This window comes from Pongo abelii, chromosome 3 (assembly GCF_028885655.2).
Source record: "Pongo abelii isolate AG06213 chromosome 3, NHGRI_mPonAbe1-v2.0_pri, whole genome shotgun sequence".
Taxonomy (NCBI): Eukaryota; Metazoa; Chordata; class Mammalia; order Primates; family Hominidae; genus Pongo; species Pongo abelii.
In genome coordinates, this window is record NC_071988.2 from 134,021,290 (window position 1) to 134,046,298 (window position 25,009).

General features: G+C 37.9%; 2 protein-coding genes across 3 annotated transcripts in view; one reads left to right on the forward strand and one right to left on the reverse strand.

Moving 5' to 3' along the window:
• Positions 1 to 8,725, forward strand: part of AP1AR (adaptor related protein complex 1 associated regulatory protein) — a 38,102-nt gene extending 29,377 nt beyond the window's left edge. The window contains exons 6-10 of one of the 2 annotated variants that reach the window (XM_002815070.5): positions 1,655 to 1,753; positions 3,673 to 3,731; positions 4,398 to 4,471; positions 5,250 to 5,378; positions 6,809 to 8,725. In XM_002815070.5, coding sequence (XP_002815116.1) covers positions 1,655 to 1,753; positions 3,673 to 3,731; positions 4,398 to 4,471; positions 5,250 to 5,378; positions 6,809 to 7,074 — 627 coding nt within the window. In that variant the 3' untranslated portion in view covers positions 7,075 to 8,725. The remainder of the gene's footprint in view (positions 1 to 1,654; positions 1,754 to 3,672; positions 3,732 to 4,397; positions 4,472 to 5,249; positions 5,379 to 6,808) is intronic. The other variant, XM_024246481.3, reaches the window with a different exon arrangement.
• Positions 8,726 to 15,770: 7,045 nt separating this feature from the next.
• Positions 15,771 to 24,592, reverse strand: TIFA (TRAF interacting protein with forkhead associated domain). Its single transcript, XM_002815072.6, has 3 exons — positions 24,311 to 24,592; positions 22,829 to 22,889; positions 15,771 to 17,117 (listed from the first exon to the last, which is right to left on the reverse strand). The coding sequence occupies exon 3, from the start codon at positions 17,097 to 17,099 to the stop codon at positions 16,542 to 16,544; it is 558 nt and encodes a 185-aa protein (XP_002815118.3). The 5' UTR covers positions 17,100 to 17,117; positions 22,829 to 22,889; positions 24,311 to 24,592; the 3' UTR covers positions 15,771 to 16,541.
• Positions 24,593 to 25,009: the final 417 nt, after the last annotated feature.

Genomic DNA, 25,009 nt, shown 5'->3' on the forward strand with positions numbered 1-25,009 from the left:
CATGCCTGTGGTCCCAGCTACTTGGGAGGCTGAGGTAGGAGGATTGCTTGAGCCAGAGAGGTCAAGGCTGCAGTGAGCCAAGATCATGCCATTGCACTCCAGCCTGGGCAGTAGAGTGAGACCCTGTCTCAAAAAGGAAACAACAACAAAAGCAAATTTTTAAAAAATTACCCTGTTTCACAATAAGTGGTTTTTTGAAGAGTTTTTGTCTTGGTGTATTTGTTCTCAGAGAACCAAGTACTTATAAGTGTTAAAGTTATGTAATGTGTTTATTGAAATGGCCTATAATTATGGTTTTGCACCCACTAAACTAAATGGAATTATTCATATTCCACTGCACATTTAAAATTTTTCTGTTTAAGACCGGGCATGATGGTCATAGTTCCAGCACTTTGGGAGACTGAGGTGGACAGATCACTTAAGTCCAGGAATTTGAGACCAGGCTGGGCAACATGGTGAAAACCCATCTCTAAAAAAAATAGAAAAATTAGCCGGGCATGGTAGCACACACCTGTAGTTCCAGCTACTAAGGAGGCTGAGGTGGGAAGATTGCTTAAGCCCAGGATCCTCAAGGCTACGGGAGGTCGAAGGGGAGCCAATACACTCCAGCCTGGGTGACAGAGCAAGACCCTGTCTCAGAAAAAAAATAAATACACACACACACACACATACATACATATACATATATTTGTCTTTAATGTGGGTATGTTGGCTCATGCCTATAGTCCCAGCACTTTGGAGGCCAAGACGGGTAGATTGCTTGAGTCCAGGAGTTAAAAACCAGCCTGGGCAATTTGGCAAGACCTCATCTCTGCAAGAAATACAAAAATTCACCCGGGGTGGTGGCGCACGCCTGCATTCCCAGCTACTCTGGAGGCTGAGGTGGGAGAATGGTTTCAGCCCAGGAGGTCAAGGCTGCAGAGTGTTGGTGCCATGGTACTCCAGGCTGGGTGACAGAATAACACCCTGTCTCAAAAAGAAAAGTATGTTTAGGACCAATTAGTGATTTCAAAAGCATTAACGTAAGCTATACAGTAGCTGTTAATATTAGTCTAAAGAAAAAAATTAGTGTTGAAATTTGATTTTCAAGTTAACTTTAACATACAATAGATATTACTAAGGCAGTTTGTGTGCTTTTATGAATGGCAAGAACTTACATTTGAAAGTAATTTTTTAATAGTTTGATAGTAATAAAATTAAGGAGACATGTGCATTGATGTTAATTAGATGGCAAGACATGAATTTTGTGAAAGCCGAGTTCACTTTGGTCACAGTGATGTAATTGATCTTAAAGATACTGGATTTATGAGGGCCAAAGCCGGCAAACTAGTGAGGGTGATAGGTGTTGGAATGATTGTTTAAAATGAAGATCACTGCATATTCTAAAGAAACACTTCTATATTTATACAGAGTACATGCTACTGCTTCATAACTCAATTTCTAAGGAATTCTGTAATGTGTTTTATATCCTTTGGGTTATTTTGTAAAAGAAGAAATTTAAACAATTGCAAACATTTCAATTCTGTTATGCTTTGTAGAGATCAATTATTTTTTAATAATTTACTTTTTGTTTTATAAATAGAAGCATTTTATTTTTAGAGCAGTTAGACAGGTTCTGATTTTTGTTAATCCTTATCGTTTTGTTCATGTACAGTTAGCCTTACAAGAAGAGAAGTTAAGACTAGAAGAAGAAGCTTTATACGCTGCACAGCGTGAAGCAGCCAGGGCAGCAAAGCAGCGAAAGCTCTTGGAGGTGAGGGGAAAAGACCCCAGCATATATTAGGGTTGCTTTTCTCCTTATTTTCTCTGACAAATCTTAGTTGGGACTCTTTTTTTCCTATTCTCAAGGACTTCTTGTTTAACAACGAATGTGTTTACCCATATATTCTTAAGAATTTTCAAGGCAAATTAGTTAGTCTTTAACAGCTAGAAATAACATCAGATTCCATGCTTGATACTCAATACTATTTAGCTTTAGATTAGCAAATGCTGATTCCTGTTTATCCTAAAGATAAATTTTAGTGCTATAAAATTCAGTATTCTTTTGGAAAAAATAAATGTACTCTTAGAGGGAAAGCGTTGCAAAACTAGCCTTTAAATATAATTGGCAAAGCATTTTGTTTTGTGAGGGTTTTTTTTTTTTTTTTAAAGTTTCTTAAATTGCAAGAATTTCTTTTTTTCCTGGAACTGGATAAACTGTGCTGTTTTCCCCATAAAATTATTATTTGCTTCTCATCTTTATTCTTGTGTCCTTGGGAGATTGGGAGTTTGGGTCTTGAGAAATCTTTGGAATATTGTCAGAGAAGGCAGCAGATTTACCGTATCTTACCATGCTGCATTACCATAATGCCTAGCATCTATAAGTAACAGACATTTATGGAACCCTGTCAGGAGCAGCAATGTTTTACCTTATTTAATCCTCACAACAATCTTATGAGATAGTGTTTTTAATCCCTGTTTTACAAATGAGAAAACAGAGAGTAGGATATTTTGTAACTTGCTTGAGATCCTACAGTTAATAAGGGCCTGAGCCAAAGTTCAAGCACAACAGTGCTTAGCTGGTATCCTTAATATCTTCCTCCATATTTTGCCTGTTTGGATTCACCTCTGTAGTGTTAATTGAAGTAGTATAAAGATCATGTCACATTGTAAAACTTAGAGAAACTGAAATATCATGTCTATCATATTGTTACATGATTTCTATATGAACTGTGTCCTTCTCCCCACCTCCTTCCCTTCATTTTTTTCCCTCTCTCTGTCTCTGCTGTTTTAGCAGATTATGTGAAGGAATATATTTTCTTTTTAAGTCAGTTCTAAATAATGAACAAGTTTTTAACTTTTACCTTCTACTAAGAAAAGTATTTTTCTGGTTATCATATAGACACTTTTTACTGTAATAGATTATCTACTGCTTCCCTTTTAAAGACAAAGCATTCCATATGCAGCATCCGTATGGGTGATTTCCAGGATTCTCTGAGTTTTTCCTACCCTGGTTTAAATATTTGATGTAGGAACACATTACAGTCTATATAGCACATACTGACACACAGGCATACACAGACACCCATCAAGTCATTTGATTTTCATGGGAACCCTGAGTTTGCTAGAGCAGTAATATAGCTATCTGTGATTTATAGATGAAGGAACAGTAGGTAAAGGCCATGCCAGGGATATATAGCTAATAGCTATCAGAGCCACAGTTCCAACAGTTCTTCTAAATCTTAGTCAATTGCTTTTATTATTTCTGAGTCAACTCAGCCAGATCTTATAAATCTGTTGTTTTATTGCTACTTATTTCACCCAGAATAGAACTTCATGTATTGTTTTAACTATTCCTTTCCTGCTCCTCATTTTTCCAGTTGGTTGGAAGTTCTTGGGTATACTAAGAATGTTAAGGATATCAATACATATCTGTTAAAAAAGTTATTTTTTAATAACACTATGAATATTCTGACCACTTCTGGATCATACATAGATAAATTCAGAGAAATTCTTCCCGTAAATAAGGGGATATAGAATTGAATAGTGATGGATTTAAGGAAAAATATATCAACAAAATAACTTTTTTTTTTTAGAAACTAGAAAAAAAAACTTTTTGGTATTGCATGAGTGGTTTTAAAATATATAATTTTACAACAGAGTGATTTTTTTTATTACATTATGTTTCCAAAGCAAGAAAGGCAGAGAATTGTGCAGCAATATCATCCTTCCAGCAATGGAGAATATCAAAGGTAAATAGTGAAACATATGCCTCCTTCCTTTTGTGGTAGAACATTTTATTGCCGTGTAGAGCATCGTTCACTTCAAGATGTGTATATACGTTTTCATGTTTATGTGTTCCCTAAAAATTATTCCTTCTAAAAGACATTGTCTTGGAAGAATACTGAGAGCATTTAAGTTGAAACATGATTATTATTCATTTAAACTGACTTTATTGCATTTTTAAGAGTGGTCTCATTTCCCATATAGATGTGATACAATAGCTGAATGCCTTTGGGTGAGTTGTTTATACCCTAGGTGTTTGTGTTTTCCTTAGTCCCTCTCTTTCTTATAATAAAGTTTATGTGTGATCATTTTTTGGAAGAGATATTTCAGTGTCACATTTCCACAAGTATCACTACTCGTTCAAAGAATTTTGTTCATGCTTCATTATTGTAAAGTTGGACTTACGGCTAAGCTTTGGAGATTGGGCTTCAGGATTAACCAAAATCTTATTTTCAGTTTCATGTTAGTATTAAGAAAATTAAGAACTATTTTCATTAGGTTATTCTAATTGTACAGCAGTTATGAATTTTTATGACATAGGTCTTCAAGCCAAAATACCATCATTAGCTTAAATATTTGTCATATTGCATCTACCATGAATATATTAAAAAATTATTTCACTTTTATTACAGTTCAGGACCAGAAGATGACTTCGAATCTTGTTTGAGAAATATGAAGTCACAGTATGAAGTTTTTCGAAGTAGTAGTAAGTTTTTTAAAGTATTTTCTGTACTTTTTATGCCACAGTAAACAGATAAGTAGAGATTCTGGCTCTGTTTCTGTAGAAGAACTTTCTGTTCTTAAATTTGTAATTCCCAGATAGATCAGTTTCCTAGGTAGTCATTAATTATACAACCTCATCTTTTCTTTTTAAAAAGAAGTTGGAGCAAAGAAAAATCTCAGACTACTTCTGTAGATCCATATAGGGAGTCAAACACTCCTTTTTCCATTTCTACTCTGATCCTAACCCTTCCCTTTCCAAAAAACAGAAAAGAAAGGTGGGAAGAAGTAATAGAAAAGTGTACTTATTTTTTACTTATTACAAATTGACTTATAAGATTAAAATATTTCCTCAGGTTTCAAAAGCAAAAACTCGTATGCTTCCCAATAGTGGAAGCATAGTATGGTAGTGGTTCCTTTTGAAAATATAGGTTGCTTTTTGTTTTATCTTTCTTGTTCATTATTTTTTGTGCCGCTTTGTAATTGACTGTTAAAAATATTATCTAGAGTCAATCATATTTGAAAAGTTTTTAATCATTTATATTTGCATGTTTGCTATGCTTAGATGGCAAAAAAAAAAAGAAAAGTTTCTTTGTACTGTTCCTAACAGAAACTTACCAATAAAATGATTTCCAGAATTATTTCTTATGAAGCTAAAAGTAATAATAATAATATTTAGAGAGAGATAATTGTTACAAAATAAAATGGCTGTTGCGGTAGAAGAGTAGATGAGAGTATTCAATTGTATTTCGTGTATATTCTAGGACTCTCATCAGATGCTACAGTTTTGACACCAAATACAGAAAGCAGTTGTGATTTAATGACCAAAACTAAATCAACTAGTGGAAATGACGACAGCACATCCTTAGATCTAGAGTGGGAAGATGAAGAAGGTATTTTATAATTCACAATTTTACCTGGAAAATTTAACGTAATCTGTGTTGATTTATGTAAGTCTACCTTGGTCTTTATTTAAATGGAAATAAATTCAAGGCCTTGAAAAATCATATAAACACTTTTTAGACCGTTATTGTATTGGTGATTATCTCTGTTGATAAAAATTTTTAGAAAATTGCTTAATTTTTAATGTTTCTTTAGATTTAGAAAATAAATGTTAATTTCTTTAAGGTTTTTGTAATCCAAGCCCATGACATTACTCAGTATGAAGGATTACCACCCCCTTGTGGACAGTCCAAAGCCAGAAGTTAAATATAACTTCTCTTAGAAATAAATCCACAGAAACAAATCCACCAGATACAGATCTACAAAATTATATTAGTATCTAGCTCATATTTTTTGCTTATCTATAGAAATAACTTGTTTTATTGGGTTGAGTCTTTGTGATTTTTCAGGAATGACAGACAATGGTAATACAGATCTAAATGTTCTTTTATGGTGGGATTTGATCTTTAAGGTCAAAAAAGAAAATCATTAAATGTGTCTAGGAATATTACAATCTCTTTGCGAATCCTAGATTTTAATTCTGTTACCAGTGTTGATTCTGTACTTACAGATTCAAATTTCTTTTCTGTCCTGTCTCCCTTCCTTCTGCCAGTAAAGTGACATTATTTTTTCCTTTCAAGATTATTGACACTTTCACTTTACCAATTTCATTTTGTTCAGAATTAGATCTAGAACAGTTTCCCATAGAAATATCTCTACTCTGTTGTGGTAGAGTCAGAAGAGCATAATACCACAGACTTTGGAGCCAGACTGAATGGATTAAAATTCTTGCTTCACCACTTTTTAGCTGTGTGACCTTACCCAAATCACTTAGCCTTTCTGTCCCAGTTACCTCAACTATAGAATGAGAATAATGATAGTACTGTACTCCATAGAGTTGTTGGGGATTAAATCAGTTAATATCTGTGACATATATATCACATTAACTGGAACCTAGTAAATGCTGGAAAAGTACATGTTATCATTAGAGTGATTGTCATTCTCTCGGAAATGAAATTATGTGGGTAGGAAAAGACTTTGGCAGACATACTAACTTGGTCATATAAGACCAATAGCAGTTGAAATCCTCCATCCATTCTGTTTTATTTATGACTCTTCAGGAATTTCATCTTATCAGATAATCAATGATGCATCAAAACTGCCCTTTGGTGACTGTTAATATTTATTTTTATCTGAGGCATACTTCAGGGTTAGAACCCAACAATTTCCCTTAAGAAGGCCTCCATGGGACTGGGTCTTTAAGTTAATTCACACATCAAGTCTGATAGTTAAATAAAAACTTTATTGCTAAACTTGAGAGTTTTTAAATATAGCTTTATTATCTGTTCTGAGATTTCTAAAAACTCTGTTCAAATCATAGGAATGAACAGAATGCTTCCAATGAGAGAACGTTCCAAAACAGAGGAAGACATCCTACGGGCAGCACTTAAGTATAGCAACAAGAAGACTGGAAGTAATCCTACATCAGCCTCTGATGATTCCAATGGGCTGGAGTGGGAAAATGATTTTGTTAGTGCCGAAATGGATGATAATGGAAATTCCGAGTATTCTGGATTTGTAAATCCTGTATTAGAACTGTCTGATTCTGGCATAAGGCATTCTGACACAGATCAACAGACTCGATAGGGTAAAATTGTGTGACCTTGTTTATCAGTTATGACCAAATGTTAAAAACCAACTAGAATGTATAAGTGATTGTGCTTAGCCTTTTTGTAAGGGAGACGTGTAAGACACCATGTTGTAAATGCTTATTTTATTAGAAAGGAGTAGGGATGATAGGATCTGAATTGATACAGAATTAAGTGCAATTTCATCATCTGCCTTCTGCTTTTCAAGACCAATTTAATGGTCCTGTCATGTTACCGATTAAATTTACTTTAAGCCTTTTCTTTATAGCATTTCTGTTTACTATGGTAGATTTCCACTTTCAATTTTTTAAATTAATTTTACTTTGAATGATTTATGAAGCCTATTTCATTGTCTAACTATGAAAATATTAAGACTTTTTTTGTTAATTCTCAGCAGATGTGAAGGAAGCATGAGGAGGGATCGTCAGATTCATATTTAGAATAGTGTTCCCTTTTTCAGCATTATTTATTTCTATGACTTCTTTGGATTTTATTATCTAATAGTAAGTACAGTTGATTTGAGTAGATGACTCTAAGAAATGCTGAAGTATCGGCATTACATGTGTTTATTTACATGTCCTAGTATGATAATGTTGATTCAATCTGAACAAAAGATAATATAAAAATAACCCTTCAGAGTTCGGACATTTCAAGTTGGTAATAATAAAAAATAATATTTAAGAAGATATATATATTATATATATATATTTAGTTTTTTCCACTTCATTTTACATGCCACTATATTGACTTTAATTGATATACAGTATTAAGTTTTTAGGTGCCATTATTTTTTAAAAAATTCTATATTTCCAATGAATGATGTTAGATTTTACACAGAACATATTCTCTGCATGATTTAAGAAAAGAAAATCTAAAAAGGTAATACGGGTATTTCAAATAAAATCCTTTCTGGTATGAAAGGCTCCATTGATTTTATTAAGCTTTCCTTTACCTTGTAGTACAAGGTGCTTTAATGGGATAGAACTAAGCATATCAATATCTATAACTGCATTTTGTGATAGACAATTAACTGTTCTTTTCTCTAAAATGTATATGTCAATTTAAAAGGCCAGGGATAGAAAACACTCCATAATTGCTTTCCTTGATTTTGCTGAGGATTTGGTATGATTTTAGTAAGCAAACTGTTTTTTGGTTTTTTCCTTAATGTTTTTAAATTTTTTTCCTCTTGCAACAATGACAGTGCATGTTCTTATAAATATAGGAAGGTCCAGATATAAATAGTAACCTAAAGTTCTTGCTGTGCTTAAAAAAAAAATCATGTGGCCCTTTCAATATTTGAACTGCTGAGCAATGACATCTGTAGTTTTATCTCCTTTTTTATGTCATAGAAATTAATATAATACTTTAAATATGTAAATATAATACATTAGGTAATGCTATTATTTATATCTGTCTTAACATAATTTAAGTTGTAGCTGTGTCTTGGAAATATTTTTAAGGTAATCTATATTCACATTGCCTGTGTTAATGCTTTTTAAAGTTTGTATACATCAGATGTATATTTTTGGTTTGGCATAAGCTACGATTGTAATTTTTCTTGGCTTTTTGTTCATAAAGAATTTTTTGAAGGAATGGTAACAAATGGTAATTTACAAATGGTTGTGAATAAACACATTTTTACACTTAAAGGTAATAAGTTATTTGACTATTATTGGTTTTACTCCATAAACATGCAGGTATTCTGATTCCTGACTTGTAATTGTTTTATTAAATCTGATGTGAAGACAAAAGTAAATTAAGAAAGCAAGATGGAACTAGAAAATGTATTTTAACTGTTAAAAAAAGTTAACGTTTTGTTTTGTGTTTATAAAAAGTACTAGAAATAACTTATTCAGCAAATATTGGAATAGTATTTAATATTATTGGAACTATGTCTGGTGGGTATTAGGGACATAGAAGTACAAAGACATATAAGGTCTCTGCTCTTTGCTTACCATTCTGGTGAGAGAGATAGACAATAATAAGTAAACATATATGTAAGAAAATCACAGGTCACAGAAAATATACAAGATTATAGGAGAGAGAGTAACTGGGGGCCAATTGACTACTTCTCATAGGTCAGGAGGATCCTCTCTGAGGAGATAGCTTGGCTAAAACTTAATTGTTTTAAGTTTTAATTGTTAACTTGTTAATTGTTAACTTGGCTAAAACCTAATTGTTAAGCAGGAAACAGTCAAGTAAAAAAGCCTGGTGGGAAGCATGTTATAAGCAAAGGGAACAGCAAGTACAAAGTACCTCAGGTGGAAAATAGTTTGTTATGTTCTGTGAATAAAAAGACCACTGGGAATGAAGCATCATGAGTGAGGGGGAAGAGTGGTATGAGATGATACTGGAGTGGTAGTTAAGGGCCAGATGAAGCAAGACCTTGTAGGCCAAGAATGAGTTTTATTTGATGTGTAATAGAAAGCCACTGACATTTTTTGTAAGCAAGGATGTACAGTCATCATATACACATTTTCAAAAGATTGCTTTAGTTGCTGTGTAGAGAATGGATTGTAAGAAGGCAAGAGTGGATATATAGCACTCCCAATGGAATATAGTGTGCCTTGGGTTTACAATGGCTGTGAAAAGGCAGAGCAGATTTATTTTAGAGGTAGAATCATCAGGATTTTCTGACGGGTTGGATATAAGACTAAAGGAAGGGGTAGAATCAGATACTACTGTAGGGGTAACACATCTGGCACGGTGCCGTGGCTACCTTGCTCACTCCACATAGTCCACATAGGCAAAACTCAACCACAGTCTGACACAGGTCTTGGTAGAAAACATCGTGATCCTTTCTGGATCCTCCATGGCAAGATAGGCCATCGTAAAGGAGCTGTCAAAGGGCCATTTATCTTGCAAAATACCTCCCTGTCTTGCAAAAGGCTGCCATGAGGCAATTTCTCATCCAACTGGTTTCCAGTGACCTCACTCTCATTCAGGTACAGATATCGACTATAAAAATGTTTAGCTATAGTTTAGAGTTGGCTCCTCAACAGAGCTATTTCTGTTTGTCATCTGTCATCTTGTCCCCTTGGTTCAGTGTCATCCAGGGACATCCTTAAGGACCAGGGATACAGGTAGCTGACTCCATCCTGATACGGCTTTTGCTGTCTGTGTAAATAATAAACTGCTCAATCTATTTGGACTCATTGTCTCCCTACTGGCCAAATCTGTAGATGCCTGACAGCCAGCCTAGCAGCTGCAAGTGCCCTTAACTATAACTTCTTGGTTCTGATTTGACTTCAATGTAATGGGAAGAACAGGTTTCAGAAAGTGGGGAAAATGAAAGAGTTCTATTCGAAAAGTTAACTTTGAGGTGTTTATAAGATATTTGGATGAAGATGTCAAGTAGGTGATGGGATAGATGTCTGCAGCCCAAGAAAGAGGTCTAGGTTCAAGTTTGGGAGTCATTAGTAGGAAAATGGTATTTTAAGTCATTAAACCAGCTGAGTTCACCCCAGGGGAGCACATAGGCAGAGAAGCCCAACTAACTGTTGACATTTAGAAGTTGGGGGTAGTGAAACAGTCAAAAGAAACAGATACAGGAGGAATACAGGAACCAGAGAATAGTGTCACAGGAGCCAGGAAATAAGAGGGCTCAACAATAGCAAATGCTTTGAAAAGAGGTCTGCTGCTTTAGTTGCATTTGGAGACAGTTATACAAATGAAGGGATGGAAACTGGGGAGTTGGGGATGAAGAATAAAGAACGGCTAATGCAGACAATTTGAAAAGAGAGCAGAGAAATGGGGTAGCTGGAAGGGGATGTGGAGTTATAGAAGGGTTTTTATTTAAGATACTAGTTTTAGAGTAGATACATAGGCAGATGTGAACAGGGCAGGACAGGGCCACAAAGAATGTCAGGGCTGGTGACAGGGAAGGGAAAATCTAACAGGAGACATCTTGAGCTCATGGGCAACAACTTCCCAGTAAGAATTTAAGATGGCAGAGTTTGGCCTTCCTCTGGGGACATGTCCAGGCATGCGCAGTAAGGGGCAAAATGACAGAGTCTGACGAATATATGACCTTCCCATGGGGCTTGGCGGGGAGCACTAGCCCAGTAAGGGAAAATTGCCCTAAGAGAGCATGTGCATAACTTCAACCACCAAAAGGCCCTCCCAGATACTGGCAAACCAGATACTGCACATATAGGGAGGGGAAGAGACGGGGAAAAAAATAGGAAATAATAAATCTCTAAGAGCCCTAAAACAAAGGTCAGGCTGGGTACTCAATCTTTTGACGTCCCCCTTGGTTCCATCCAAGTGTACTTTTTTTTGCTTCAATAAACTCTTGTTTCTGCCTTAAATATACTTCTGTCTCTTGGCTGAATTCTTTCTCCCAAGAAGACAAAGATCAAGGACCATGGAGCCTGCCCATACTCACCACTGGTAACACTAGAACTTTTGAAATGATATATTTTGGAATTATGCCTGCTTTTTTTTTTCAATAGATAAATATATTTTTCTAGCAGAGGCCAGAGGTTTCTTTTAACTATGTAAATATGTCCTAATCATAATTTCTTGAGAATACAGACATCTAAAAAAGATTTTATGTTAAATATGTAGTGTCTTCCCATCTTCATTTATTTGGTATTTCTGGTTAATTACCTGACAGTAAAGGAGTTCACAAAAGAAATCTGAGATTCCACATTGAAATCCTAAATGTAAAACAACAACAACAATAACAATAAAAATGGAGAGAAACAGAATCCCTGCATCTGATTCTTGAATCCTTAGGAAATATTAAAGGTGAAAATGAAATTAAATTTGGAAAATGATATTAAAAATTGTATGAGTATTATTACTTCAAATTTAAAGATTTATTTCCTCCTACCCAGATATAGTAATGTCCTCTGTAGTTTGGAAATCTTATATGAGACCATTAAAAATGAGGACCTAACTCTGCCCCGTGCTACTCAGAGGAACACATACTGTGTGTAAATGCTGTGGTAAGGAGACTACATACTTTATCTCAGTTGATATTCACAGAGACACTATGAAGGAGGCACTATTTAATCCTTGTTTTTCAAAAAAGGAACCTGAGTTATGTCAAATTACGGGAATGGTAGACAAACCCAAGCAGTATGACTCAGAGCCCACACTCAACACTGTACAATTCTTTCCGGTAGAAATTAGGTCAGTATTGTTTTGAGAGTTTTGGGGGCTTCAGGGGATTTTTTTGCTTAGCTATTAAAAAGAACGTGTCTAACCTAGGCGGGTGCAGTGGCTTATGCCTGTAATCCCAGCACTTTGGGAGGCCAAGACAGGCGGATCACCTGAGGTCAGGAGTTCAAGACCAGCCTGACCAACACGGAGAAATCCCATCTCTACTAAAAATACAAAATTAGCCAGGCGTGGTGGAGCATGCCTGTAATCCCAGCTACTCGGGAGGCTGAGGCAGGAGAATTGCTCGAACCCGGGAGGCGGAGGTTGCAGTGAGCCGAGATCGCGCCATTGCACTCTAGCCTGGGCAACAAGAGCGAAACGCTGACTCAAAAAAAAAAAAAAAAAAAAAAAAAATGTGTCTAACCTAACTTTGGAGGATTAAAAAACTTTCAAGATGCCGAAAGTGATATTATTATAAAAAGGCACTGTGAACTAAGGGGAAATTTCATTGTCACACCTTATTGTGACTGTCCAATCTCAGAAGTTTTCTGTTTTAAAATGTCACTGTTGAGTTAGCTCAGTTGATTGTTCATAGTTACAGATTGAACTTCTTGTTCTACTCTTTTCCCCCCTTCTGACTACTGCACTTGAGTAGTCTTAAAAAAAAAAAAAAAGTCACTGTCTTGATTTGGGCCTTCAAGCAGTTATTTTACTGATGCCACTAAGCAGGGCCAAACTGGTTCATCTCTAGTCCCTTGGTAGCCTTCCATCAGCAATAAAATTATGAAACCAGCAACAGAGCTGAAACTAATGCCGTCCCACTTTCTTCACCAGTGCTCCCAGCCCTAAGTTCATTGCTTAAGAGGTAAAGGACAAATAAGTATTTTCATGTAGGTTGAATAGGTTGTATCTGAGGACAACTCATACCAACTAGAAACCTATTAAATTCCACACACTTTTCGTAGGGCTCATCTTGGTCACCACCTGAAATGGAGACTCTGATAGTTTCAATCATGGTCCATTTAGTAAAATAATAACAATACTTGTTATCTCAATAATATAAGGAATTAATTAAACAAGTGTTAGAGGATTGGAAACATAAAAAGAGCCAGCAGGTAACATAAAACCATCCACCACATATACACACAAAGTTAACAGTAGTTCTCTTCTGGTGGTAAGATTATGGCTAATTTTTCTACAAGGCATATATATTTATTTACACATACATATATTTTTTAATGTAAAGCTTAACATATACCTGATCCCACCTCCATTAAAACAAATACCACCACTTATGTTAGAGTCTAACAGTAATACTTACTTTTAAGTCAGTTACTGCATTAGATAGTAGGAACAGAATTCTCCAGAAAATGGTTATATAACCATATGGTGTATGAGATTTAACCTTTGGAGTTGCAGGTTCAGGAAGAGACTGCCAAGGATTCTAACACTGGCACCATTAATACACCTCTCTACCTAAAGAGCACCAGAAAAATCACTTTCCAGGGACAAAGAAGTGTATATGGAAGGTTTCACATCTTAGCTTCAGTACCTTGTATCAAACACCAGTATTTTTGTTTGCCCCACCCCCACCCCTCTGTGACCATTTTTTTGAGAAAATGCTGTATCTATCCACATGATCACTGACCAGAGCAGCCATTATATAATGTGACTGCATTACCTGAGACAAGTTGATTGGTGAAGGGGTGGGCACCTGACCCAAGCTGACCCGTCCCTGGAACTAAGATCAAGAGATCCGGTCTCTTTGGGGGATCAAGAACATGTAAAACTTGGGAGCTACAGGTGGCCATGGAGCCAATACGCATTGAGGGTCAGAGCCAGAGCGTTCGAATCCCACCTGAGGTCTGCTGCATTCCTTCCTCGGTTCTATGAAATATGGCAGCTTTCCTCTAACAACCCCGCTTTGGGGTTGGGTAGCTCAGGCAGAGATGCTAACTTTGTAATCAAAACAATTCTAATACTAACCAATTGCTCTTTCATTATTAAAGCCTTCATTATTATTTACTACTGGAATTGGGCTATGGAAAGTGCTTCTATTCTTTGGAGAACAATGACAAATAAACTTTCAGCAACCCACTCTCTCCTTTGCCAATCTTTTAAGAAAAAAAAAAGAAAAAAAATTTAATATTTCTCAAGTTGAACAAAACCCTTTCCAAGATTTACATTAGGAGAAATCATTATTCTGTACAGGATTTTTCTGGCCCTAAATATTACTTAACACATTGTTTGGATTCAATAACAATAATACATGAATCCCTTAATATTAAATTTATAACTTAGAAACACATTCATCAGCCTCAAAGACAAGAAACAGAGGTGAAAGTCTTCCAAAATAGTCAAAATGTGACAGTATACACACATTAAAGTATATACACACTTCACTCATAGAATGCCTTTACCATGAGACTACACACTGTAAGCAATTCAAGCTGGGTGATCTGGATGTAAATCCACATCAGACCAGAAGCTAAAATCCTAGAAAGAATCAATAGTAGATAACCTTATATTAAAGGGAGTATATTAGTTTTCTATCTGCTGCTATAACAAATTACTGCGATTTAGTGGCTTACAACCAACACAAATTTATCATCATAAAGTTTTGTAGGTTAACAAGTCAAACATATTCTCACTGGGCCAAAATCAAGGTGTCCACAAGACTTTGTTCCTTTCTGGATATTTCTTTGTCTTTTCTGGCTTCCAGATGTCCAATGCACACTTGACAGCTTCAAGAGACTGTCCACATTCCTTGGCTCATGACCTCCTTCCTCCAGCAACAGCAGATCAAGTCTGTCTCATACCTCATCATGCTGACATCCTGATCTGCCTCTCTTCCACTTGTAAGGATCCAGTGATCAATTGGGCACACCCAGATAATCCAGCATAATCTATTTTAATTCCATCTGCAGCCTTCATTCCCCCTTGCCACGTAACAACACAGTTACAAGTTCTGAAGACTAGCACATGGACATCTGGACTTCTTTGGATGGGCCATTACTCTGGGCATCACAGGGAATAAACAGGAAAACCAGACACAGGAACTCAAACAGTCATTCAGGCCACTTTGTACAGGGACAAATATTTCACTCTACTGGAATAGTCCCAGGGCTGGGGAGTCGGGTTTAGGGTGCTGGACATCACATACTACTGCTCGGGAATAGACGGATGGTCTGAATCAAGATGAGGTTTAAAGCCTCTTTTGGTAAGAGGCTGAAGGGTTCACAAAAGCATTTTTAAAAGGCTGTTACAAAAATATGGACCTCTTACTACAGGAAATTTCATTTACCTGGAAAATTGTACAGCGAGCCTCACTACCTGGCAATGCTACAATTTAACTTAACTGAATGGTTACCTCATCTACTTAACATTCATAGCTACCTTAGTTAAGATAAGTCGAATAAGTATCTTAAATAAAAAAAATTTTTATTTAAGAACTGAAAAAGACTTTTTTGAAGTTAACATTTTAGAAATATTTAAGCGTTTATTATAAACATTCACATATATTTATCTATGTAAAGTGGCCCAAGAACAGTTCTTTCCCTTATTTAGAAAAAAATTCAAAGAAAATGGCTAATTAAATTTTGATTTTATTATGTACATGGATACTATTAAAAAGGTGAATTCGTGAAATTTTAAAATTGTGTATAACACATAAAAGTCAAACTTCTAATTTGGTAAAATAATCCTAAATTTAACACAGTGGTTCTTTAAAATGTTTAAATATTTGTCTTAGATGCTGAATATAGACAAAGAGAACTGTCATCTTAGGAGTAAACACACTATAACTCTGTAAAAAGAAATCATAGAAAAGTAAGGTAGTATTTCTAAAATAAGTCCTCCCATACTAAAACCACAGTGATGCACAGACACTAGCCTAGAACCTATTCCAGTACTGCAAGTACTGACAGGCTGCAAACACCAGTAACAACCTGCCTGGAGCCTTGACCTTGAAAACAAATGGCTGTTGTGAAATGATGTGACCAAACCAAGAGATGATTCCTTACAAAAACAAAGCAAAACACAAGATGAAAATCAAGCAGAAAAAGAAAATAATATAACCTTATTTTGAGAACACGGCTTCGTCTCAAAGGATACTTTTTGTATATTAATCCTCACAGATAAGCACTTAAATAATTTTGTGTAGATCCAGGAATACAACAGGTGACTAAGTTAATGACTAGCAGAATTTACAGACTTCAAAATGATAATACTGAATTCCAAATTTCACAGCGTAACAGATGACTATAATATACTACCCTAATCAACTCTTATTTAGTGTCTATACAGCATCTACAGAGCTCTTCATCCTTCATATTTCTCTTCGTAGACGTTCTGTGTTCATGACTCATTTTCATCCATTTCTGTCGGAGAACTGCTTTGGGAGAAGCAGAGCGAATAAGTGCCATACTCGGGTATGGGCCTGTGTGGTGGCCAGTTGTTTTCTTGCAAGAGTGATCTTGGAGATAAAATAAATTGAGTCTCAAAAAATTCCAATGACTCGCCATCTTCCTTCTCCATCAGAAACTGATACTCTCCGAATCTGACCATGCACCTGTATGGCAGGTCCATTTTATTTAGGTAGCCCAGCTCTCTGCTGTCCACGATCAGATTGGTTTTTTTACTCATATTTTTTATTTCAAAGGAGAGAACTGAGCTGTTGAATTTTTTAAACAGCTGCAGAGAAAACTGAACTCGGGAAACCTGTTTGTCCTGAAAAGTATAATGACAGATGTTGGAATTTCGGCCAAATTTCACCACTTCGCTGGAAGGGAGTTTCTCTCTGTTAAAAAACCTTATTGACTGAAATATTCCATACTGCAACTGGCCAGGATGGTAAACCGTCATCTGGAGACAAGTTACTGTCTCTTCTGTGTCAGCATCTTCAAAACTGGTCATGATGTGCACAAGGCCCACCTGCAATAATTAAATTACCATGTTAGTTTCTGCTTATGCTTGAGGCGTTGAGAACTTTGATTCTAACATTTTGATGAACATCACCTGATAGGCAATTTATTTGGACTTTAAGAAAACAGTACATAGACAATACTTTCAGTGAACTAGTAGATATGTGAAATCTTATACCAAGCCCTATAAAATTGCTACACTAGCTTCTCCTATCTTTTTCATTTCTAGTTTGACTATAACACCATACATAAAAAGCAGACAATAACAAAGAATGATTTTTGATAATAAAATGATTTGAGGGAAGCATAAAGAAACCTCAGTTCCTCTTTCACCTAAATAGAGTGACTCGAGCCCAGAGAAAATATGACAGGTGTACTTTAAAAAGAAAATTAGGAAATAAAAAATCTCTTTGGTTTGAATACCTTCAGAGGATATATACATAAAGAAAACATACAGTTTATTAACTGGATTATAATTAAATATATTATGAATTGTGAAACCTGGTTAAAGAAACTTAATAGTTATAAACAAACAATTGCAACATTTTTCCTTTATATCCTCACTTTGATTTCTAACAGGTAAATGATTAAAAATAGTAAATGCTTTAAATGGTTATTTTATTCTATAATTTCAAATTTTAGACATTACTTTTAAGAATGTAAGTCTCCATGAGTTGGTTCTAATTATCACAGCCTGCAATGGTATCAGAATTATTTATTTTTGTCAGTGGTACCCAATGACTGGATGGACAAACTGTCATTAACTACAAATAGCACAGTCTAACTGTTGTTAACCACATCCCTTGAGAGTCGATGGCCCGAGGTGCCCTCCACCTACACTTCACTTCATATATCTTTGGTAATTAGTACAGTACTTAAACACAGTATAACCGGACAGGAGAAATAGCTACTAAAATTTTTGTGAAGTTACTTCAACAGATAATTGCCATTTTAAAACTAATTTAATTTTTTAAAAGTACATGTACATGATTTTAAAATTCAAACACTAACAAAGGATTTAAAAAACAAGTATTTCTCCCCCACCTGAACTCTTTTTCTCTCACAGAATACAACCACTGTAAAAGCTACTTTTATCCTTACAGAAATTTTCTTTACATAACCAGCATAACTATGTGTGTACACTCTCACACACACAAACACACATACAAGCACATTTCTCCACAGAGAAAAAAAATTTCTTACACAAATAGAAACATGCTATATTTAGTTCCGAACCTTTCTTTGTTCTTCTTTTTTTTTTTTTTTTTTTTTTTGAGACAGGTCTCTGTCGCCCAGGCTGGAGTGCAATGGCGCAATCTCAGCTTACTGCAAACTCCACCTCCTGGGTTCAAGCAATTCTCCTGCCTCAACCTCCTGAGTAGTCGGGATTACAGAAACGCACCACCACACCCGGCTAATTTTTGTATTTTTAGTAGAGACGGAGTTTCGCCATGTTAGCCAAGCCGCCCTCAAAACTCCTGACCTCAGGTGATTCACCCGCCTCGCCCTCCCAAAAGTGCTGGGATTACAGGCGTGAGCCACTATGCCTGACCAATTTTTCAATTAATAATACATATGGGTGATAATTTTCCCATATCTACACTTACAAATATACCTCATTCTTTAACAGCTGCACAGAATTCTGTAACTGTAGCACGGCAAGAAGTTACACCAGTACCCAGAGAGATGCTGAGTGCCGCCTGCATTCCTTGGATGACTCTCCCTTGCTGCGGCTACCGGACACTGTCTGCTTATACTGATTTGGGGTTTGGAGATAATCAGTCTTAAGTGAGATTGATTTGTAGTTTTATTGTTTTTTGTTTGCCATCTATATTAGATGTTGGCATCAAAATTACGCTGGTTTGAAATATAAAAAACAAAAACCAGAATATTTTCCTTCCCTTTCTATCTTGCTGGCATTTCCTTCCCCCCCCCCCCCCCGCCTTTGGAGACAGCATCTTGCTGTCACTGGAGTACAGTGTGCAGTGGCGTGATCTTGGCTCACTGCAACCTCTGCCTCCCAGGTTCAAGCAATTCTCCTGCCTCAGCCTCCCGAGTAGGTGGGACTACAAGCGTGCGCCACCACTCCCAGCTAATTTTTCATATTTTAGTAGAGATGGGGTTTCACCATGATGCCCAGGCTGCTCTCGAACTCCTGAGCTTAGGCAATCCACCCACCTCGGTCTCTCAAAGTGCTAGGATTACAGGCATGAGCCACCGTTCCCAGCCCTGCTATTTACTTTTAAAATATAATCTTTCCTTCTGTTTTACAAAGCTTTGCTGCTGGGAATCAAACTCTCAATTTATTCAATTATCCAACAAATGACACAGCTAAGCAATATTTCTTTTCTATTGATTTGAAAATGCATCTTCAATTTTATTTTCATAATATATTTTTGAACATTATTGCATCATATTGCTCTACCCAAGCAGGCCACAGATATCCAGCTATAAGCAGAAAAACAGAAAAATCCTCAAAATCCTGTGCCAGGGGTGGTAAAACTTACTATAAAACCAAAGTCAGCAAGAATTAACACACAATGGGTAGAACTGGTTAATCCATCTTACACTGTGATTTGAAGACACTGTAATTATGATAATAAAGTCTCATTATTCAGGAAGCAGACAGCATAAAAGAATAATTATAAGTCATGGGATGATGCATTAGCAGTCAACAAGAAAAGCATTTGCTATTAACAAGAGCCTGAAAAGAAGCATCAGAAATCTGTAAGTGATCTCCAGCTTTATTTATGATATGCTACGATCAATCTAGTTCATTCTTGGACTTCAGGCGATAAGAATTCCAAAAGGAGAACTGGATTAAAAACCATGGTGTATTCTGGATCTAAATAGTCCTTTGGTAACATCCAAATTTTGTTTTTGTATGCTTTATATAAGCTATTACTTTATAATTCAGTCTTCTGAGCAAATCAACCACAAGAAAAGCTTACCCCATATAGGTTCTTATACTCAGTCCCCAGGACAGATATATTATCCACTGTCAGAAAAAGATGGCATTCTGGTTTATGCATCAGTGGCTATGAGTGTCTTGGTGTAGATCAATTATCTGGGTTTGATGAATCTCTGGGTTCACAATTGCGACTCCATCCAACAAACACTGAGGCAGACTGCATTAGTGTCAAATATTTGCTACCCCATCCTTGCAGGCCTGTCCCTACCAGTTCTGCCCCTTTAAAATGATGATCCACTTCATTAACAACCACATCAATGAAACATGAATGGCAGTGATGCAGAAAATTACTTCCAAGCAGAAACTTAACAGCCGCTGTGTAGTTCCACCTTCCCTCCTTCTTTTGTCAGAACATCAGCAGTTCCCACAAGGAGGAGCTAAGTCTGGGTCCCAGAGGGAAGAGCCAAAGACAGACACATAAAGGACAGGTAATATTAGCAAAAAAATCAACCCTTATTCCAATAAGCCACTGAGATTTTTTAGGTCATTTGTTACTGCACTATATCAGAGACTGAGCTGATGGATGCATTCACCTATCTTATGAAGGTACAAAACCACAGCAAACTCTGAGAGTGATATGGTTTGACTGTGTCCCCACCCCAATCTCATCTTGAATTATTGCTCTCACGATTCCCACATGTTGTGAAATGGATCTGATGGGAGGTAATTGAATCGTGGGGATAGGTCTTTCCCATGCTGTTCTTGTGATAGTGAATAAGTCTCATGAGATCTGATGGTTTTATAAGGGGGAGTTTCCCTGCACAAGCTCTCTCTTTGCCTGCTGCCATCCATGTAAGACGTGACTTGCTCCTCCTTGCCTTCTGCCATGATTGTGAGGCTTCCCCAGCCATGTGGAACTGTGAGTCCATTAAGTCTCTTTCCTGTATAAATTACCCAGTCTCAGGTATGTCTTTATTAGCAGTGTGAGAACAAACTAATACAGACAGGAATAAAGGCTATTACTTATTTCATGCCTTTCATGTGCCAGGCAGACTGCTAAGTCCCTGACACACTGTAACCAAGTACCTCCATTTTTCTAAGTCATAGTTTAATTTTTTAAATTATTCTCTTTTCCCCTTCCCCCTGTGCCCCGCTTCCTACTTAGACCTTCAGAAATGTAAATGTAACCTTTCACCTCTCCTGACCAGAAATTCCCTACAGGGCAAGTATATCTAACTATGTGCTCCAAGACAACCTTAACTTTGATCTCTCCTGGAGAGTTGACAGTCAATTTGCAGACCAAAGCATGTCCCCACAGAACTCTCACCTCCAGGGGGTGGCCTCTGAACTCACACCTACTAGGAGGGCATGGTGAGAGTATGCCCACTTGGCCACTTATATAACTTATATTTCTGCCCAGGAAGGTGCCAACTCAACTGTCTGGTAGATAAAGCACCAGGGAAGCGGGGGACCCCCTGCTCTGGCTCACTTCCCACCCTACTTTATAAAAGAGGCCCACTTCCTGCTCCAAAAGTGAAGCAGCACATTCTGGCTGTGGATAAAGGCAGGACGTTTTGTGCCCCCTTCTCCAAGCTAGCTTAGGAATTCACTTTTTTTTTTTGTACCAGACCTCACTCTTGTTAATTGGACTCTGCATGCAGCGGGCAACTAACCTGCTTTTTGGTGACAACAGGTCATCTAATCTTCAAAATAACCCTGTGAATCACTGCTTCACTGATGAGGGAGCTGAATCTCAGACGGTTTAAAAACCAGCCCAGATCATAAATCCAATGTCAAAGACAGGACTCAAAACTCTAATGCATCCTCTCTTAACCATTACAAACACTGCCTCCCTGGTTACCAGTTACTTCACAAACTTTAGCAGTTAACCTGTAGAGAAGGGGGACATAAAGGTGTGTGGGCTACAACCAGCAAGGCACCAAACAAGAATCTAATACTGGGGAGGGAAATATGCCATTAGTACTACCTCATAGGAGGAACAGGCTCTGAAGCATCAGGTTACTGTGAATATCAGTTATCCGTAAGCTTGGGTGTATAAATGTTAGCATGGACCTAGTACTCATCAGTAATTGTGGCAGGTTGTTTGGATACCATGTTGATCTCTGACCTCAAGGAACTTAGAAATGAATCTATTTGTTTATCCTCAAAGCCACAGGGTCCCTCTACAAAGTGGCCTGAACACTCTGACATTTCAGAGTGGTCAGCAGAAAAACAGGAAAGACAGAAGCTGACAATTAAAATAATATACTTAAAATTGTTAGATTTTAAAAAATCACTGGTGAACATTTGCTCAAAACAGCATTTTGAAATCTGTTAGTCATAAGTTATCAAAGAAACAGGGCAACAATGATTTTATATAGTGATAACAATGGTTACCTCTGGAGACAGAAACTGGGGGCCCGGGATAGGAAGGAGACTTACTCTCCACTGCACACACACTCTATACCTTTGGAATTTTATACCACATGCACTTCAATATCTATTCAAACACTTAACAAATATTTTCTTTACAAAATTACCAACCTCTGATTTTTATGGAATTGACAGTGGTTGGAGATTAGCAAAGTATTATTAAAGGGGTAAACTGTGATATCTGACATGGAAAAGTTGTAAAACACTGACTAATATCTGACAAACAATAATATCTGTGTTAACAAAGGAAATAAAATAAATATAGAAATAAAAATAAGCACTGCAGTTGGGAACTCTGTCTCTGAAAGCTGAATACAGAAGGCATAGATGCTGCATTCCAGCTCTTCTGTGCTGGACATCAGGATGTATACACTTACCTGGGAGGCTTAGAGTTGGGAAGAGAAGAGTTAGATCGAGGGCAAGGCTTCTGACTTCTCTCTGGGGAAAGAAGAATGGATACGTGTAGAGGTGTTATGTGCAAAAACAGCACCTCCACCTCTGCTACCCTCCCTGCAACACAACACACACACACACATACACACACACTCACTAAGGTCCTGCAAAGCCCGTGAAGAGACATACTACCTCTCCTTGCCAAAGGGTGTTCGGCCTTAAAATGTCATAAACAAAAAGATATACAGAAATATTTTCGCTAAAAGGACCCAGATGTCTAAGCAGTTTAACAGAAAGCTTGGCACCCCTGGGTGGTCATGCATGCCAACAAGATTTCTCATGCTTTAAGAAGTCTATTTTTTAAAACAGGATTGACTATACTAATGGGGTCTGCTCTGGATGGTGAAAATGTTCACTTTCATTTCCCCCCAACCCTCTCGCCTCCCCAGTTCCCCCTGAATATATTCTCAAGAAAGAGTATGTCTTTGCGTGGTTGCAAGTAGGAAGTTTCAAGGCTTTTCTCCCTAATGAATACCGAACACTGAGCACACAGGAGGGGAACAGAAAGTTGGAAGCAGAGCAAAGGACCAAGTTATCCTCCTGCCTAACCCTGCTCAACAGGATCACCCTGAAGTGTGGCTCTGAAGACATTTGTGAACTCTGGCACAGCTGTTTGGCAGAATTAATACTAAAGCCACAGGTCTTGCAAAAACAAAGAATCAAAAAAAAAAACAAAAGTGAAAACCAAACAGCAGGAGGAAACCCTTAGGAAAGCTCGGTGTCTTTCAGACATGAGATTTTCTTTCTCCCACTCTACTTGATTGGCCTGACCCGGGGTACAGTCCCACTTCCTGGTGGCTGCGGACATCCGCAGTGAGGCTCTGTGTGGATTTTGGCTTCAGAGGATTTGGGAAATTTCACTTTTCAATCTGAAATCTGGGGAAAGTCCCAGAAAACAACGGATTACTATATTTCTCTCATGAACCAGACTGAAGCAAGGAGTCAGGTCTAGGACCAAGGACCTCGGCACTCCAGCGAGCCCAGGGCCCCTCAGAAAGTTCTCGCTTGGCCACCGAGAGCGTGGGGCCGTGGCAGTTGGCAAGGGGGAAGGGGGAGTCACGCACAACTGCTCTGGAGCCACACTGCATAAACGGCATTCGTTTTTGTTTTCTAATTAGAAAAACGTTGCAAAGAATACCAAAGTACAGAGAAAACACACCCCCATCTCCAGTGTTTCCTCATTTATGTAAATATTCTCATATTTTGTAAAACAGGGAGGTGCTGTCTATAATTTTTGCAGGCTTTCCTTAGCATGTGGTGAGCGTGTGCCAGGTGAGCATGAGCGGCGGGGGATGACTTCCGATCCGACACCCCCAAAATCTCCTGGACAAAGCTGCTGTCTTTGCGGGATAAACAGAAAAGGGCCAGTTCCCACCTCACCCCCAGCCCGCCGCCCCGCCAAGTACCTGGGGCTGGGAGTCCGTGAACTCTCCTGAGCTGTTCGGCTCTCCCGGCTCAGAGCGAGGGGAATCGAAGAGACTGGGCGCAGGCTGGGGGTGGGCGCCCGGCCGCTGCTCCTCCGCGCGGGCAGGTGTGAGCCCCGGGGTGCGGGGAACCGAGCCAGGGACCAGGGACTGCGCGCCGCCGATCCTCCCGCGCTCCCGCGCGCGCAGCCTCCCTTCCCAGGGGCTGGCAGAGCACGTCCTCTCGCGCCCCGGGCCTTTGTAAAGCGCTAAGCGGAGACGCGGAGGTTTTCAGGCTCCGCCCGCCCCACTCGCGCTCCCTCCCCTTCCTTCCTCGCGAGGTGACCCGGCTGCTGGCGCCTTTCTCACGAGGCACCCAGCCCCCTGGCGAGCTAGAGAAAGGAAGGGAACTGGATCACTTCAGCATTAAGGGGGACTTTTCCCCAAAATGAGTATTGCCCCAGGGCGGGGGCAGGCGGGGAGTTGAACTAATCTTTCGGTGTCTCCAAGAATACCAAGCAAGCCAGTGTGTGGCAGGCACGAGCTCCTGTAATCATCGCAGTCCTCCTTACACATGAGTAAACTGAGGCTCAGAGAATGGTGGAGTGTGGCGAGCAGAGTGGAATTTTTTTTTCTTTTTTTCTTTTCTTTTTTTTTTTTTTTTGAGACGAGTCGCACGTGTCGCCCATGCTGGAGTGCAGT

Excerpts from the sequence above, each read along its gene's own strand:
- TIFA (XM_002815072.6), bottom strand. The coding sequence starts at position 17,099 with ATGACCAGTTTTGAAGATGCTGACACAGAAGAGACAGTAACTTGTCTC.